At 44.8% G+C, this 18,631-nt stretch overlaps 1 protein-coding gene across 1 annotated transcript in view; it reads left to right on the forward strand.

The window, feature by feature from the left end:
* Positions 1-18,631, forward strand: part of ENPP1 (ectonucleotide pyrophosphatase/phosphodiesterase 1) — a 277,653-nt gene that overhangs the window by 212,879 nt on the left and 46,143 nt on the right. The window contains exons 16-18 of the mRNA XM_063917308.1: positions 5,649-5,718; positions 16,972-17,059; positions 17,152-17,324. Coding sequence (XP_063773378.1) covers positions 5,649-5,718; positions 16,972-17,059; positions 17,152-17,324 — 331 coding nt within the window. The remainder of the gene's footprint in view (positions 1-5,648; positions 5,719-16,971; positions 17,060-17,151; positions 17,325-18,631) is intronic.

Here is an 18,631-nt window from a genome sequence, read left to right on the forward strand (position 1 = left end):
ACCATCTTTTGATGATGGTTTTGCTTTTCATTTGTACTGCTTACATATTATACTTGGAAAAAAATAGTACAGCTGTTATTTTCTTGGGTTGCAAATTGTTATTATAATAAGTGTTTTAAAAAGATTTGTACATTGTAATCTATGTGCCAATTTTATATTGTACTGACTTTTTGCTGTTCAATAAAAAGTTAAAAAAAAGTAGATCAAACCATACTTCAATAGCTCGATTGCTATAAAAACAAATCCAATGTTTTAATGGAAAATTTAGGACAATAAAATGTGATTCAGAATTGTTTTATCAAAAGGAGCAGTTACATAAAACAGATGCAAGAAATTGGAGCAATTCCCGATGTCAAATCGATTCCAAAGAATAGTACAAAGTTTCAGAGGTCTACATGGTATTTTATGCCTGCGCCCTCGGTTAGATTAATTGACCCAGGTCACCTCAGTCATTTTCTCCACTAGGTGTGGCCCACTGCTTCCCACCCTTTCACACTTGCTTCATCCCCCCCCCTTCCTCTTCATGACTCTGTCACCCCCCCCCCTCCTCCTCTACTTAAACAGTTTGCCGGTCCTCCTCGCCTAGCACTGTCCCGTCTCCTTAATGCGCAAGCAGCAAAGGCCTCCGACTTCATGGTTTTTAAAAAAAAAAATTAATAATTTTTTATTTGAGTTTTTGATTTTGCATTAACAACTTACACAAAAAACAAACTTAAGACTACAAACATACATAAAATACACATAAACAGCTGTACATTTATAAAGCACATGGTACAACAAGTGGATAAAATGTCTCATAAGTCACACATTCACAAAGCGTCGGCGTCTGGGAGTAACACAACCGAAACACGCCACTTCCAATATAATCATAATCATAGCAGAGTAAGCGCAGTATATCGAAATACAACATAGCAAGGCCAGCCGCGAGGGTATCCACCTCCATACCATCCCAGAATAAAATAAGGAAAGAAATACAAATCTAAACTTTATTTATCCTTAAAATATTTAGAGTCCATCCACCTGCCCCATATTGTAAACAATTTCCTTTCCACCTTCCTAGCCAGGAACACAAATTTTTTTTAGGCAATAGTTTCGTTAACCAAAGATATCCAAGCCTTAGGTGCCATGGCCTCACCAGCCAGCCACAGCCGGGCTATGCAGACCCTAGCCAGGGCACATAAATTGATGACATATCGCCTGCTGGGCGGATCTAAAGCTTCCTCGTCCACAATCAGCAGTGTACACAGCACAGGCGTACATATGGAAGAGGGAATACCTGTATCAATTATGGCACGTATAACAGCCTTCCAGAACAGAGATATGCAAGGGCACAACCAAAGCAAATGCCAGAAGTCGGCACCCATGGCACCACACTTAGGGCACCGTGAGCTATGAGACCCCCCAATATGTGCTAACCTCACCGGGGTCATATACACCCTGTGCAGAATATATAATTGTAGAGGAAGTGGAGATCCGATGGGATCCCATAGCAGTGTTCCATGCATCATCTGATTACAGACCCACATCCGCCTCCCACCTACCCCGAAGAGAAGTTGGAGGGCCAGTATGGTGCATCTGGAGAATGCGACCATATATTTTAGAAACCAGGTGTCCTGAGTCCAGCGTCCGCAGCATTAATTTGACCGGTGAATCAACGAGGACCGGACGGCCATACGGAAACTGGGCAGCCAAAGCGTGTCTCAGCTGAAGGAATCGAAAGAAGAACCCTGAGGGGACATTGTGCGGCCGTTGAAGTTGTTGGAATGAGTTAAGGGTCCCATCACTATATAAATGTCCCAAAGAGTACACTCCCCAGTTTCCCCAGACTTCCCGGACTTGAAGTTGACACAGTTCCGGCAACCCGTAAGCATTATCCAGTGGGGTATCACGATCAACACCGTGACCATGCATCACAGAGTGCACCAATTTCCATATTAGGATGGATTGTTTAATCAGTGGCAGTGTGGACATTTTGACGCTACCGCAAAGGAGTAGCTGTAATGGGGAGCCACCAGGATAGTCATGGTGCATCATCAGCGAGTGCAAAGCCAGGGCATCGATGTCGTTAACCCACTCCCAAACATGTGTCAGTTGCGCCGCATAGTAATAAAAATGGAAGTTGGGGAGAGCCAAACCCCCCAATTCCTGTGACCTGGTCAGGGTATCCAGTCTCAAACGTGCCCGCTTACTAGCCCATACCAGGGAAGAAAGCAACCCATTTATTTGTTTAAAAATCTTCTGCGGAATATAAACGGGAGAGTGCTGCAAAACATATAGAAGTTTGGGCTGGAAAACCATTTTTACCATGTTAACCATCCCCGTTACCGTTAGAGGCAACTTCCCCCAGGTCTTCACCCGGCTACGAAGATACGTTATTTATGGAGTAATATTTAGGGAGGTAAATTTCTGAGGATCATTAGACACCCAAATGCCCAGATATTTGAATGAGTCCACCCACCGCAATGGGAGAGCTACTAACGGGGAGGTAGGAACTTCGCCCCGAAGTGGGGTAATAAAGGATTTCTCCCAATTAATTAGGAGCCCAGAGTATCGCCCGAACTCAATAATAATTTCCAAAATCCTAGGCATAGACTCAGCATAGCGATCCACAAACAACAAAACGTCATCGGCATATAAGGCCACCCTGTCCTTACGGGCACCCACCTTAAAGCCATAGATCCCTACGTCCGCCCTTAGGAGGCATGCAAGGGGTTCAATGGCCATAGCAAACAGAGTAGGGGACAGTGGGCATCCCTGTCGTGTACACCTAGAAAGGGGTAAGGAGTGCGATACAAAACCATTTACCGCCACCCTCGCTGAAGGAGAGGAATACATCAATCGAACATATTTAATAAAGTTTGGGCCTATACCAAATCTACGCATAACTTCCCACAAATAATCCCACTCCACAGAATCATAAGCCTTAGCGGCATCCAGCGAAACGACAATGGGAGAAGAGGGGTCCTCGCGGGGAATTTGTAGGTGAGTAAACAATCGTCTAAGGTTAATGGAAGGGAAGTCGATTTATTGGGCATAAATCCCGTCTGATCCGGATGTATTATGTGAGAAATAACTGCATTTAATCTGCCAGCCAGCACCTTAGCCAAAATTTTAATATCAGTGGGTAAGAGGGATATAGGGCGATAAGACTCAACTCTCCTAAGATCCTTGTCAGGTTTAGGGAGAACCACAATCACTGCCTCTGCCATAGACGGGGGGAGAGACTCCTGTGCAAAGATGTGGCCATACAACTCAAGTAGATGAGGGACAAAGAAATCCAAGTGTTGCTTATAGACCTCCGAAGGTATGCCATCCAAACCTGAGGCTTTACCACTAGGGGAGGCCCTAACAGCGGCCATAATTTCATCAGATGAGATAGGTGCCTCCAACAGGTCACAAGCCTCGCTGGATAAGGTGGGGAAACAAACACTGTCTAAATAATCATTCAGTTGCGACGAAGTACAATCCAGTTTGGATTCGTACAAACGTCTATAGTAGGATACAAATTCAGACGCCATTTGTGGAGTCTGTGTCAGGGGAACACCATCAGAGTTCACAATCTCAACCACAACACTAGTAAGTCTATCACCCCGGGCCAGGGAGACCAGGTATGTCCCCGGCCTATCACCAGTAGCGTAAAAGGTATGGGAGGAGAAAAGGAGTCTATGCTGAGTCTTTTCCATTAGGTAATCTTTCCATTCCCTCTCAGCCGATAACCAGGCTAGCTTAGAACTGTCCAAAGAATCTTGTAAGTATTGTAATTCTACAGCGACACTCTGGGCCTCCAGCTCAGCCTCCCGTCGCCTATAAAAGGACTTCAAATTAGACACCCGTTTAATCAAACTCCCCCTCAGAAAGGCCTTGAATATGTCCCATAAATTAGAGAGAGCTTTTTCGGCACTGTTCAGTACAAAGAATTCCCGCCATGCAGCCACCAAGTCAGAGCCGTCCCCATGTGTACGAGCCAAAACGGATTAAATTTCCATATAGCTTGGCCCCTAGAGCAGTTAAAGTCTAAAGTAAAGGTCAAGGGGGAGTGATCTGATATACCCCTAGTCTCGTATCTGATACTACCAACCCGGGGAACCATATCGCTCGAGAGGAGGGCCAGGTCAATCCTGGAGAACAAAGAATGAGAGTGAGAGAAACAGGAGTACCGACTTTAATCATTATTAAGATATGTATACTGCGCATATAATGTATGTCATCCATTGAAAAGTACTAATAGTTGGACTGATCTCTGAACCCTCCCACCAGTGTCAGTGAGAGTAATGAGTGATGATAGAAGCAGTGGAGAACTAGAAATTTTGCTCACCCAAACCAAAAAAGTTTTGGTGCTCAGATTGACATTTAAAAAGTAAAGAATTTGCGCGCACCTTAGGCGCACCTGCTCCAAAAAGGGGTTATGGCCTCAATGAAATGGTGTGGACTCACTGCAAGGGGCATGGGTTGCAGGAAAAAACTACCTTATACTCCAGTTTTGCAACCTGCAAGCCCAGACATTGGCCATCACAGGAAAAAAAATACTGATTCATGTCCCCTTACATTATTTGTCATTTTTCCTCCTAATAGTAATGCCCCTTACACATTATGCCACACACTGCAATGCCCATTACACATTATACCACACCATAAATGCCCCTGACTCATTATGCCACACACCTTAATGCCTGTGATATATTATGCCACACACCGCAATGCCCCTGACGCATTATCCCACACACGGCAATGCCCGTGACACAGTATGCCACACACCATAATGCCTGTGATACATTATGCCACACACCACAATGCCCCTGAAATATTATGCTGCACATTAAGGCTTCTAATTACTTTTAAATGATCTGCTCATTGCCAGGGGTTTCATGCTCTGGGTTCCATGCTCGTTGCAAGTGGTTTCATGCTCTGTTTGTCATGCTCATTGCCGGGGTGTAATGCTCGTTGCCAGGGGTTTCATGCACTTGGTGTCATGCTCATTCCCAGGTGTTTCATGCTCTGGGTGTAATGCTTGTTGCCAGGGGTGTAATGCTCGTTGTCAGGAGTTTCATGCTCTGGATGTCATGCTTGTTGCCAGGGGTGTAATACTCATTGCCAGGGGTTTTATGCTCTGGGTGTCATGTTCGTTGCCATGGGTGTAATGCTTGTTGATAGGGTTTCATGCTCTGGGAGTGTCATGCTTGTTGCCAGGGTTTCAATCCTCATTGCCAGGGGTGTAACATGTTGGCACCGCCAACAGTGCTAAGCGCTCCTGGCACTTCCGGGTAACGCTGCAGCGCTATGCAGGGACTGTGTAATCAGACGCTAGAGGTCAAGTATGAACTCTTGCAACTGTCTCCTCCAAGGTGGCGGACATTTTAGCAGAGACATTAGCATGCGGATGGCTAGTCTGAATGAGAATCTCCCGTGCACCCCACATAGCCTGGCGCCTCCCAGTCTCACAGTGGCTGCGGGGACTGTAGTTATGCCATTGGATAGAGTATTAGTACGGAGAGGATAATTTGGGAGAAAGTGTTGGGGTGGGGAGAGAAATGGAGAAAAAAAGGGGAGTATGATGAAGACAAAGAGAGAGATGATAGATAAATGAAAGCATGTACCTATAAAATTTGTATTTTGAATGTTTAATATTTAGCATTTGTTTTCAATCGTAGGTCACAAGGTGATTCAAAATATTGCAATGGTGGTTTTCATGGCTCGGATAATCTTTTCAAAATGATGCAGGTAAACGATGATATCCTGTTCTACATTGTTTTAAGACTTGGGAGGTTTATTAGGATCAGTACGAGATCCTGCAAGTCAGGAGACAGATGCCGGGAGCCCAACAGCCAGGAACCCGGCGGCGAGCGCAGCATGTCCCTTTGTGGGCTCACTGCGCCACAGGTTTCTATTCCCCTCCAGGTGGTGGCATGGACCACCACCCAAGAGGGGTAACCAGCCGGCGGTCAGGACTCTGATCGCCGGTATTTCAGCTGTTGTCAGGATTCCGGCGTTGGTATCCTGACCGCCGGGATCCAGACAGGTGGTCAATTGACTGCCTCCCAGTTTATTTAGCCATGTATTCTTAGTAAAAGCATTGTTCTTTTAAATATGCGCATACACACTAATGCTGGGTACACACTGGCAGATATATTGGCCAATCAGTTGGTTGTCCAATATATCTTTTGCTGATCTGCAGGTGTGTACAAGCAATATGTCTGTGAAAGACGTCTTTCACAGATATATTGCATCTGCTGTACAGCACAGCAGATGACCAATATATCTGCAGATATATTAGTGCATCTTTCAGTGTGTATGAACAATACCCATCTGCATATATAGCTGCAGATAGATTGAACAGCAGATATATCTTTAAGATATATTGGTGCATCTTTCTGTGTGTATGAACAACCACCATCTGCAGATATATCTGCAGATCGATTAAACTGCAGATATATCTGCCAGTGTGTACCCAGCTTTAGAAGCGCTGGATTTTGCAGCCAGATGCTTTGTAAATAAACCTCTTGATTCAGTTACATTAATAGTGTATATTGGTAGAACATTTTATTTAGAGTAATATAATAAGTTATTTTTCATCAGTTACCTGATCTTGTTTGAATGTAAAAAGGTAGTAATACCATAATAAAAATATTGGGGTCCTTTTTTAATTGGCTACAAGTCCTGCGATCTGCCATCACCTTTGTGGGACTGTGAACAAAATTAGTGATTTAGGGGGTAATTCCAAGTTGATCGCAGCAGGATTTTTTTTAGCAATTGGGCAAAACCATGTGCACTGCAGGGGAGGCAGATATAACATGTGCAGAAAGAGTTAGATTTGGATGGGTTATTTTGTTTCTGTGCAGGGTAAATACTGGCTGCTTTATTTTTACACTGCAAATTAGATTGCAGATTGAACACACCCCACCCAAATGTTACTCTCTCTGCACATGTTATATCTGCCTCCCCTGCAGTGCACATGGTTTTGCCCAATTACTAACAAAAATCCTGCTGCGATCAACTTGGAATTACCCCCTTAGAGCCTACAGTAACTGCAGCATTTGTGTGCAAGTCAGCTTGTGGCTATTTGAATTATGGGCCAGAACTGGACAACCCTTGCCACAGATGAGTCCTCAAACACCTTTCCCTTTTTGCTTCATTAGTCATGAAATTAGCATGGCTAATTTGCTCCACCATAAGTAGCAATTGGATGGATTTCCAATTTGTTCCTGCAAAATAATTCATATAAAGTAGCAGATTAAAGTAGCATACTTTAAGAAAAATCACAAGGCGTGGCTAATTTAGCCCTATGGCTAAATTGGGGGGGAAATGTATGTGAACACATCTGTACCTAGCCAGCAAAGTTCCTAGTGTAGTTTATAGTGAATAAAACAACCTCCAGTGGTGAGCTAGCAGGAAACTCTCCCTCAGTTACGTTGCTCATAATATAGACGCTGCCGGCAGTCCGTTGCCACATCAATTTTACACCCCTATTTTATCTAGTTAATAAATAGTTGTTACAGCCTACTGATATGGAACATTGTTTCCTGCCCCTGTTCTCAGTAGCACGTGGCCCTATAGATTATAGTAGGTAATTCACAGCAAGAGAACCTTCTCTTAAATACTGTTCTTAATGAATACATTGAATACGGTTTAATTTATAAGCATATAGAACACACCCCTTATACAAATATTTGTGTTGATCATAAAGAAATTACAGTGTGCATCTGCTTATGTATATATAAAATTGTAATAGTAGTTTGCACTCTCATTTTCCAAAATATCCAGTTACTGTATCTATAAAATTTGGCATCGTCACACACGATATTTAAGAATATTCACATATAGAAACAAGTAGAGGGGCACTCACAAGATTCTTTATTCACATAAACTACTGCATAAAATTTTGGGAGATATCCACATTATTCACTGTTGTGCCTTCTGAGGAAATTGTGTCTATGACCAAAACCATTTGAGATGACGTCATACAGTATATGATCTGTGCACCAATAATCTGGTGAGTGCCCTTCTACTTTTTTCCATACACAGTACTGTGTGTGTGTGTGTGTGTGTGTGTGTGTGTGTGTGTGTGTGTGTGTGTGTATATATATATATATATATATATATATATATATATATATAATCGAGGAGATCAGGGTAGGAGTTCCTTCTCCTGAGGTAGATGGCCACCTCCAAACACACAGCAGCCAGGAAAACAGCACACTAGTCCAGTGTTTTTGTGCAATATTAGCCGTGGCTAGTTTTATTTGTGCCTCATAAAAACTGAACATACAAAATAAAGGACACTAACTAAACATAATAGATTCCTCTCTGAGTGGTAGTACCTAATGCCCCTACCGCAAATAGACATGTGCATAGTATTTACACTCGGTAAATCAGTCTCATGACAGCATACCTGCCAACTTATGGGGTACCAGATTTGGGACTCCTGCATGTTGATGCCCGAAAGGGGGGTGCGGTCTTGGAAAAAGGGGGATGGCTCCACGGGAATAACATGGTTGTCAGCCACGCCTCCAGTTTTCATCATTGTGGGGGTGTGCTCAGTGCTCTATGAGCTGCTGGCATGCCCCCAGCCCCCCTGTCTCCTGTGAATAGATGCTGTCCACATGCGCACAGCATCTATTCACCGCTGCTCTGCTAACAGAGTGACAGGGATCACCCAACTGCGGCCTTCAGGTGGGACAGCAGGAGAGTAGAAAAATAAAGGGACTGTTCCACGAAAGTCGGGACAGTTGGGAGGTATGTAACAGGCCTCCTGCTTGTTTCCCCAGGTAGTGAGACCCTGAGCCATGCCCTGACATAGCTTATATCAGCCTCTTACGGGTGCATGCACTAATTAACCTGCTCTCAGGCTGCAGGCCTAGAAACCTGAAATGGGCTTTATGGGTGAAGTTCTCCCTTCTCTCTCACACCGATACCCCCAGGACCCATTAAATGGCTTCACCAAACTTTACTCAGCTCTGTTCAGCAGAAACAGACAGCACCTGGGGGGTTTAAATCACATTGGTCAAAAACCTGGGACAAATAGATCTCCCGTTCATCATTTTAACAGTGCGTTTATCACAATATATATATATAATGTATATATCTATATATAAATAATGTGTATATGTGTGTATACTGTATATACATATATGCATTGTGCCTAGAATATGTTTTAATGTTCCTTATTATCAGTTGCATAAAACTATTAAGTTGTTAATGAAACTGCATGTGGCATAAACCCGTCCAACCTGATATGTAATCCTTTACTCTGCTTAGGTATTGCTCTATCTCCCAGACTATTATCTAACTAGGGAGGTGCAAAGTACAGGAAAAAGAATATGTAAGGCAGGTGTTATTAAAGTCAATGAGAAGATGAGATGCACATTCACAATTAGCCCTTTATGTTCAAAACATACTGTATTAGTTTACATCTGAAATGAAGCTATATGTAATACTTCAAGCTCATGTTTCATAATATTATTTTGCTAAAACAGCCCTTTAAAAACAGAACAGCCACCAAATTCTGAAGGCTCAGACAAATGAAAGATTTCCTGCAGTGTATTTCTTCAGCCTTGGGTTTTGTACAATCAAAAGTCTGTGTTCTGCATTAACGTCTCAGTACGAATTCCATCAGAAGTTCCAGTGAACCCTTTGTAACAGACATGTAAATGTATATTGCATATATGTGTAGTTTTGTATCATTTAGGATTAGATCTATAATATGTTCTGGATGGCTAAACTTGTGTAATGTGTGCACTTTAAATAAAAAGTGAAGCTTTGAACACAATTATGTTGATCTCATGTAAATGGTATTTCTCTGACGTCCTAGTGGATGCTGGGAACTCCGTAAGGACCATGGGGAATAGCGGGCTCCGAAGGAGGCTGGGCACTCTAGAAAGATCTTAGACTACCTGGTGTGCACTGGCTCCTCCCACTATGACCCTCCTCCAAGCCTCAGTTAGATTTCGTGCCCGGCCGAGGTTGGATGCACACTAGGGGCTCTCCTGAGCTCTTAGAAAGTAATAGTCTTAGATTTTTTTATTTTCAGTGAGACCTGCTGGCAACAGGCTCACTGCAGCGAGGGACTAAGGGGAGAAGAAGCGAACTCGCCTGCTTGCAGCCGGATTGGGCTTCTTAGGCTACTGGACACCATTAGCTCCAGAGGGATCGACCGCAGGCCCAGCCTTGATGTTCGGTCCCGGAGCCGCGCCGCCGTCCCCCTTACAGAGCCAAAAGCAAGAAGATGGTCCGGAAAATCGGCGGCATGAAGACTCTGTCTTCACCAAGGTAGCGCACAGCACTGCAGCTGTGCGCCATTGCTCCTCTCACACACTTCACACTCCGGTCACTGAGGGTGCAGGGCGCTGGGGGGGGGCGCCCTGAGGCAGCAATAAAAACACCTTGGCTGGCTAAAATACCTCAATATATAGCCCCAGGGGCTATATATGAGGTAAATACCCCTGCCAGAATTCCATAAAAAGCGGGAGAATAGGCCGCGAAAAAGGGGCGGGGCCTATCTCCTCAGCACACTGGCGCCATTTTTCCCTCACAGCTCCTGCTGGAAGGAAGCTCCCTGGCTCTTCCCTGCAATCTACAGTACCAGTAAGAGGGAAAAGAGAGGGGGGGCATTAAATTTGGCAGTATATATATTTTATTGAAAAGCAGCTATTAGGGACATAACTCAGTTAGTCCCTGTATATATATAGCGCTCTGGTGTGTGCTGGCATACTCTTACTCTGTCCCCCCAAAGGGCTTTTTGTGGGTCCTGTCCTCTGTTTGAGCATTCCCTGTGTGTGTGGAGTGTGTCGGTACGGCTGTGTCGACATGTTTGAGGAGGATAATGATGTGGAGGGGGAGCAGATGCCTTTAGCAGGGATGTCACCCCCTGGGGGGCAGACACCTGAGTGGATGAGTTTATGGCAGGAAATGAGTGCACGTATAGACTCCTTACATAAAAAATTTGCCGACATGCCGACTGTGGGACAGCCGAGTCTTCAGCTCGTGCCTATCCAGGTGTCTCAAAAGTCATCAGGGGCTCTGAAACGCCCGCTATCTCAGATGGCACAAGTAGATGTCGACACGGATACTGACACCAGTGTCGACGACGATGAGTCAAATTTAATGCCCGTTAAGGCCATTCACTGCATGATTGAGGCAATGAAAGAGGTGTTAAATATTTCTGATTTACATCCAGGTACCACAAAAAAGGGTATTATGTTTGGGGAGAAAAAACTACCTGTAGTTTTTCCCCCGTCAGATGAATTAAATGAAGTGTGTGAAGAAGCGTGGGCTTCCCCTGATAAGAAATTGGTAATTCCTAAGAAGATACTAATGGCGTTCCCTTTCCCGCCAGAGGATAGGTTACGTTGGGAAACACCCCCTAGGGTGGATAAAGCGCTCACACGTTTGTCTAAAAAGGTGGCACTACCGTCCCAGGATACGGCCGCCCTTAAGGAACCTGCTGATAGAAAGCAGGAGGCGATCCTGAAGTCTGTATATACACACTCAGGCATTATACTTAGACCAGCTATTGCGTCAGCATGGATGTGCAGTGCTGCCGCTGCGTGGTCAGATAAACTGTCAGAAAATATTGACACATTAGACAGAGACACGATTCTGCTAACAATTGACCATATCAAAGACTCAGTCTTATACATGAGAGATGCACAGAGGGAAATCTGCCGGCTGGCATCTAAAGTAAGTGCATTATCCATCTCTGCTAGGAGATGCTTATGGACTCGCCAGTGGACTGGAGATGCAGATTCCAAAAGGCACATGGAAGTTTTGCCTTCTAAAGGGGAGGAATTATTTGGGGATGATCTCTCCGACCTAGTTTCCACAGCAACGTCTGGGAAGTCAGCATTTTTACCCCATGTCCCCTCACAGCCTAAGAAGGCGCCATTTTTTCAGGTTCAGTCCTTTCGGACCCAGAAAAACAAGCGGGGAAAAGGAGGCTCTTTTCTGTCTAGAGGCAGAGGTAGGGGAAAAAGGCTGCAGCAAACAGCAGGTTCCCAGGAACAAAAGTCCTCCCCCGCTTCCTCTTCCAAGTCCGCCGCATGACGGTGGGGCTCCACAGGCGGAGCCAGGTACGGTGGGGGCCCGCCTCATGAATTTCAGCGATCAGTGGGCTCGCTCACAGGTGGATCCCTGGATCCTTCAAATAGTATCTCAAGGATACAAGCTGGAATTCGAGGCGGCTCCACCCCACCGGTTCCTAAAATCTGCCTTGCCGATTGCTCCCTCAGACAGGGAGGCGGTGCTAGCAGCGATTCACAAGCTGTATTCCCAGCAGGTGATAATCAGGGTACCCCTACTTCAACAAGGCCGGGGTTACTATTCCACACTATTTGTGGTGCCGAAACCGGACGGTTCGGTGAGACCCATTTTAAATTTGAAATCCTTGAACACATACATAAAAAAATTCAAGTTCAAGATGGAATCGCTCAGGGCGGTTATTGCAAGCCTGGACGAGGGCGATTACATGGTATCCCTGGACATCAAGGATGCTTACCTGCATGTCCCCATTTACCATCCTCACCAGGAGTACCTCAGATTTGTAGTACAGGATTGCCATTACCAATTCCAGACGCTGCCGTTTGGACTCTCCACGGCACCGAGGGTATTTACCAAGGTTATGGCGGAAATGATGATACTCCTTCGAAAAAAGGGAGTTTTAATTATCCCATACTTGGACGATCTCCTAATAAAGGCACGATCCAAGGAACAGTTGTTAGTGGGAGTAGCACTATCTCAGGAAGTGCTGCGCCAGCACGGCTGGATTCTGAATATCCCAAAGTCACAGCTGGTCCCCACGACACGTCTAATGTTCCTGGGAATGATTCTGGACACAGTCCAGAAAAAAGTGTTTCTCCCGGAGGAGAAAGCCAGGGAGTTGTCTTCTCTAGTCAGAGACCTCCTAAAACCAAAACAGGTATCGGTGCATCACTGCACGCGGGTCCTGGGAAAGATGGTAGCTTCTTACGAAGCAATTCCATTCGGCAGGTTCCATGCCAGAATTTTTCAGTGGGACCTGTTGGACAAGTGGTCCGGATCGCATCTTCAGATGCATCGCTTGATAACCCTGTCCCCAAGAACCAGGGTGTCTCTTCTGTGGTGGCTGCAGAGTGCTCATCTTCTGGAGGGCCGCAGATTCGGCATACAGGACTGGGTCCTGGTGACCACGGATGCCAGCCTACGAGGCTGGGGGGCAGTCACAAAGGGAAGAAACTTCCAAGGACTATGGTCAAGTCAGGAGACTGCCCTTCACATAAATATTCTGGAACTAAGGGCCATTTACAATGCCCTAAGTCAAGCAAAATCCCTGCTCCTACACCAGCCGGTGCTGATCCAGTCAGACAACATCACGGCAGTCGCCCATGTGAATCGACAGGGCGGCACAAGAAGCAGGATGGCAATGGCAGAAGCCACAAGAATTCTCCGATGGGCGGAGAATCATGTACTAGCACGGTCAGCAGTGTTCATCCCGGGAGTGGACAACTGGGAAGCAGACTTTCTCAGCAGGCACGACCTCCACCCGGGAGAGTGGGGACTTCATCCAGAAGTCTTCCAAATGATTGTAAATCAATGGGGTCGTCCACAGGTGGACATGATGGCGTCCCGCCTAAACAAAAAACTAGAGAGGTATTGCGCCAGGTCAAGAGACCCTCAGGCGATAGCTGTGGACGCTCTAGTGACACCGTGGGTGTATCGGTCAGTTTATGTGTTCCCTCCTCTACCTCTCATACCAAAGGTATTGAGAATAATAAGAAAGCGAGGAGTAAACACAATACTCGTGGTTCCGGATTGGCCAAGAAGAGCGTGGTACCCGGAACTTCAAGAGATGATCTCAGAGGACCCGTGGTCTCTGCCGCTCAGACAAGACCTGCTACAGCAGGGGCCCTGTCTGTTCCAAGACTTACAGCGGCTGCGTTTGACGGCATGGCGGTTGAACGCCGGATCCTGAAGGAAAAGGGCATTCCGGAGGAAGTCATTCCTACGCTTATTAAAGCCAGGAAAGAGGTCACAGCAACTCATTATCACCGCATATGGCGGAAGTATGTTGCATGGTGTGAGGCCGAAAAGGCCCCAACGGAGGAATTTCAACTAGGTCGATTTCTGCATTTCCTGCAAGCAGGAGTAAATATGGGCCTAAAACTGGGCTCCATTAAGGTACAGATCTCGGCTCTGTCGATTTTCTTTCAAAAAGAACTAGCTTCAGTACCTGAAGTTCAGACATTTGTTAAAGGAGTGCTGCATATTCAGCCCCCGTTTGTGCCCCCTGTGGCACCTTGGGATCTCAACGTGGTGTTGAGTTTCTTAAAATCACATTGGTTTAAACCACTAAAACCGTGGATCTGAAATATCTCACGTGGAAGGTGGTTATGTTATTGGCCTTGGCTTCTGCCAGGCGAGTATCAGAATTGGCGGCTTTATCCTGTAAAAGCCCTTATCTGATTTTCCATATGGATAGGGCAGAATTGAGGACTCGTCCCCAGTTTCTCCCAAAGGTGGTGTCAGCGTTTCACCTGAACCAGCCTATTGTGGTGCCTGCGGCTACTAGGGACTTGGAGGACTCCAAGTTGCTAGACGTTGTCAGGGCACTGAAAATATATGTTTCCAGAACGGCTAGAGTCAGAAAATCTGACTCGCTGTTTATCCTATATGCACCCAACAAGCTGGGTGCTCCTGCTTCTAAGCAGACTACTGCTCGTTGGATTTGTAATACAATTCAGCTTGCACATTCTGTGGCAGGCCTGCCACAGCCAAGATCTGTTAATGCCCATTCCACAAGAAAGGGGGGCTCATCTTGGGCGGCTGCCCGAGGGGTCTCGGCTTTACAACTTTGCCGAGCTGCTACTTGGTCAGGGGCAAACACATTTGCAAAATTCTATAAATTTGATACCCTGGCTGAGGAGGACCTGGAGTTCTCTCATTCGGTGTTGCAGAGTCATCAGCACTCTCCCGCCCGTTTGGGAGCTTTGGTATAATCCCCATGGTCCTTACGGAGTTCCCAGCATCCACTAGGACGTCAGAGAAAATAAGAATTTACTCACCGGTAATTCTATTTCTCGTAGTCCGTAGTGGATGCTGGGCGCCCATCCCAAGTGCGGTTTATCTGCATTACTTGTACATAGTTACTGTTAACTAAATCGGGTTATTGTTGAGCCATCTGTTGAGAGGCTCTGTTGTTTCATACTGTTAACTGGGTTTCATATCACGAGTTGTACGGTGTGATTGGTGTGGCTGGTATGAGTCTTACCCGGGATTCAAAATCCTTCCTTATTGTGTACGCTCGTCCGGGCACAGTATCCTAACTGAGGCTTGGAGGAGGGTCATAGTGGGAGGAGCCAGTGCACACCAGGTAGTCTAAGATCTTTCTAGAGTGCCCAGCCTCCTTCGGAGCCCGCTATTCCCCATGGTCCTTACGGAGTTCCCAGCATCCACTACGGACTACGAGAAATAGAATTACCGGTGAGTAAATTCTTATTTTTTCACTGATGATCTGTTAAGGACATACAGCTGCTCAAAGTATGAGACGTTGTATCTAACTAAGAGGGCTGCAGATTAGGAAATAAATGGGAAGGCAGGAAGAGCAGATACAAATAGTAACATCTGGAGTGAATTGAGGAGCAATGTATTCACTCCAAGGATAGAAAATTGTGCTAGAAATAGAAATATGATTAAAACAAGTGTTGCTCAGTGTGATATTGGTGTTAAATTGCTGCATTCAATGCAAATTACACATACAAAATAAAACTAGTTAAATTCATTCACAATGCACACAGAGTGCAGTTTTTTGGTAACGCTCCCTGTTCCATTCCATGGCATCTGGCAAGTGTCAACACTGGGAAATTATTTACATTCGTCTAATTTGCCGCACATTGGCCCTCATTCCGAGTTGATCGCTCGCAAGGCGAATTTAGCAGAGTTGCTCACGCTAAGCCTACGCCTACTGGGAGTGTATCTTAGCTTCTTAAAATTGCGACCGATGTATTCGCAATATTGCGATTACAAACTACTTAGCAGTTTCAGAGTAGCTTCAGACTTACTCGGCATCTGCGTTCAGTTTAGTGCTTGTCGTTCCTGGTTTAACGTCACAAACACACCCAGCGTTCGCCCAGACACTCCCCCGTTTCCCCGGCCACTCCTGCGTTTTTTCCGGAAACGGTAGCGTTTTTTCCCACACGCCCATAAAACGGCCTGTTTCCGCCCAGTAACACCCATTTCCTGTCAATCACATTACGATCGCCGGAGCGATGAAAAAGCAGTGAGTAAAAATACTATCTCCATTGTAAAATTACTTGGCGCAGTCGCAGTGCGAATATTGCGCATGCGTACTAAGCAGAATTTCACTGCGATGCGATGAAAAATACCGAGCGAACGACTCGGAATGAGGGCCATTGTGAACACAACGATATGCAGTTTAAAAGTGTTTACTTATTTGCCTTGAACGTGAGAACCTCCTGCTAGGTCACAGATGAATGTTTAAAATATGCAGACATACTGAACTTATAATTGCATCTAACCACTACCATACATTCAGTGCAGTTTATGTGCACTTTTGTAGTATTTTAACATGCATTAAATAAAAGGCATCAAAACACCAGTGTGTATGCTAAAAGAGCCACTGTAGTTTTAGTTTGACACTGACCTATATATGGGGCAGCAATAATACCTGCAGCCTACATGGCAGTATTATAAGCCCTTACAGTGTTACAAGGGACCAGCATTTGAATAATGTCTTTTCATTTGATTTATAGATACATACGTAGGTGAAGTTCTGATTTATTTTTTATTTTTCATCATAGTACCATGAAAAAAAAAAAGGGAAGCCAGACATTTTGATATAAAATGAAAATAACCACTGGAACAATTACATAGCTGCACTCCATACCATTAATAAAGAATGCTGCATCTATGATTATATTTATAACAATGTACTAATAAAACTAAGACACTATCAAATGTAACACAAAAAAAATTAAACAATTCCAGGCTCTCTTCATTGGTTATGGTCCCATGTTCAAGTTTCAGACAGAAGTGGAGCCATTTGACAACATAGAAATCTATAATTTGATATGTGGTAAGTGTTTCATTGACATTTTATTATTTTATGGAGTTTAGTGTAATGCTTTAATACTCCATTTTAAACTAAACTTGTTTTATGTGTTCTAGACTTACTTGGAATTGAACCTGCAGCCAATAATGGAACCCATGGCAGCCTTAATCATTTGCTAAAGCAACCAGTTTATGAGCCAACATTTTCAAAAGAGCTGTCTGAACCTTTCCAGTGCTCTGTTATCCAGGGTATGGATGTGAACAGCTTTGGCTGTTCATGTGATACATTGGTAAGTTCTTTATGTTAACTCTATAATTCTATATGTACACAAATAGGAAGGGCCCCTTACTTATTTGTCTTCCCGAGGCCAAAATGAGCAAGGTTAAGAAGCCGAAGTACTTTTAAAGGGTATATGTACTTTCGGGTAAGAAAAAGTTTTCTGAAGCAATTTTCATTGAAAACATAAACATCGACAGATGTGAAGACCTTTAAGTTTGTAAATGCTGTTACTTACAATGTACCAAACAAATATGTGTTTGTGTGTCCATGTGGCATACAGTACGTCATGGATTCTGAACACTATTGTTTATAAGAAACTCCTAGAATGTAAATGCTAGAGTGTAAATATTTGCCTTATAATCTTTTATATTATGATGTGACACTGTTACAACTAGGGATCTTTATACTTCAGAAAAAAAGAGTTCCCTGGAGCGTGTTGACAAAAAAATCTTACCTTTAAATCATCAAGCACAGACCCTCCAACACGACCCCTTTCATCAGGTACAAAATGCTCTGCTCCTGGACTTCTCTCTTCATTTATGATTGCCGTTACCTGTGTTGAACAAGTTCATTGACAAGAAAGGGGTTTCAACAGAGGTGACGCAATAATAACTTAGAGTTAAGCCCAGACGCAGAACATTAAGTACCTGAATAAAGGGGTAATTCCGGAAGGTATGAAAGCAGCAGAGCAAAAAGCCATTTTGGTTTTGGTGCTTTTTCAATACCCACAGCCTATGTGGATTAAGCTGTGTTCATGGGTTGATAAGTTCAGCTCAATTAGAGTTAATTGATCCCTACAAAGAAAGTACTAGCAGTTGAAACAAGCAGCCTAAGTGGTAACCTGGAGAGCCAGAGAGTAAGGGGCAGAGTCAGGCTGGCCCAGGGGGCAGGGTGCCATTTGCCCCCCTGGCCACCAGAAGTTTGATGTTTGGGGCCGCACTGGTGGAGGTGCAGTGCCGGGAGGCATGCAGAGTGTGCTCGCGGTCACTCTAATAAGACATGGGCCATGGGGGGCAAAGCTTCAGGGGCAGGGCTATCTGGGTCACTCTCCTATCCCCTCAGAGGTGGACAGCGCTACACAGAGCATCATATTATACTTACAGTAGTTCCATGACTTTAGTCGAGTTTAGACTCTTTACATGGCTAAACCCGACTGCTATGAGGGCGATAACCGGGGACAATTGTAAATCGCTCCGCGATCTCCCGTCACTTAAGACGGGAGATTGGGCTTGATATATGAATTGAATCTCACCCATAGTAGTGCATAAGTTCTCAAACTTGGTCCTCAGGACCCCAAACAGTCTACGTTTTCCAGGT

Source organism: Pseudophryne corroboree, chromosome 4 (genome assembly GCF_028390025.1).
Source record: "Pseudophryne corroboree isolate aPseCor3 chromosome 4, aPseCor3.hap2, whole genome shotgun sequence".
Taxonomy (NCBI): domain Eukaryota; kingdom Metazoa; phylum Chordata; class Amphibia; order Anura; family Myobatrachidae; genus Pseudophryne; species Pseudophryne corroboree.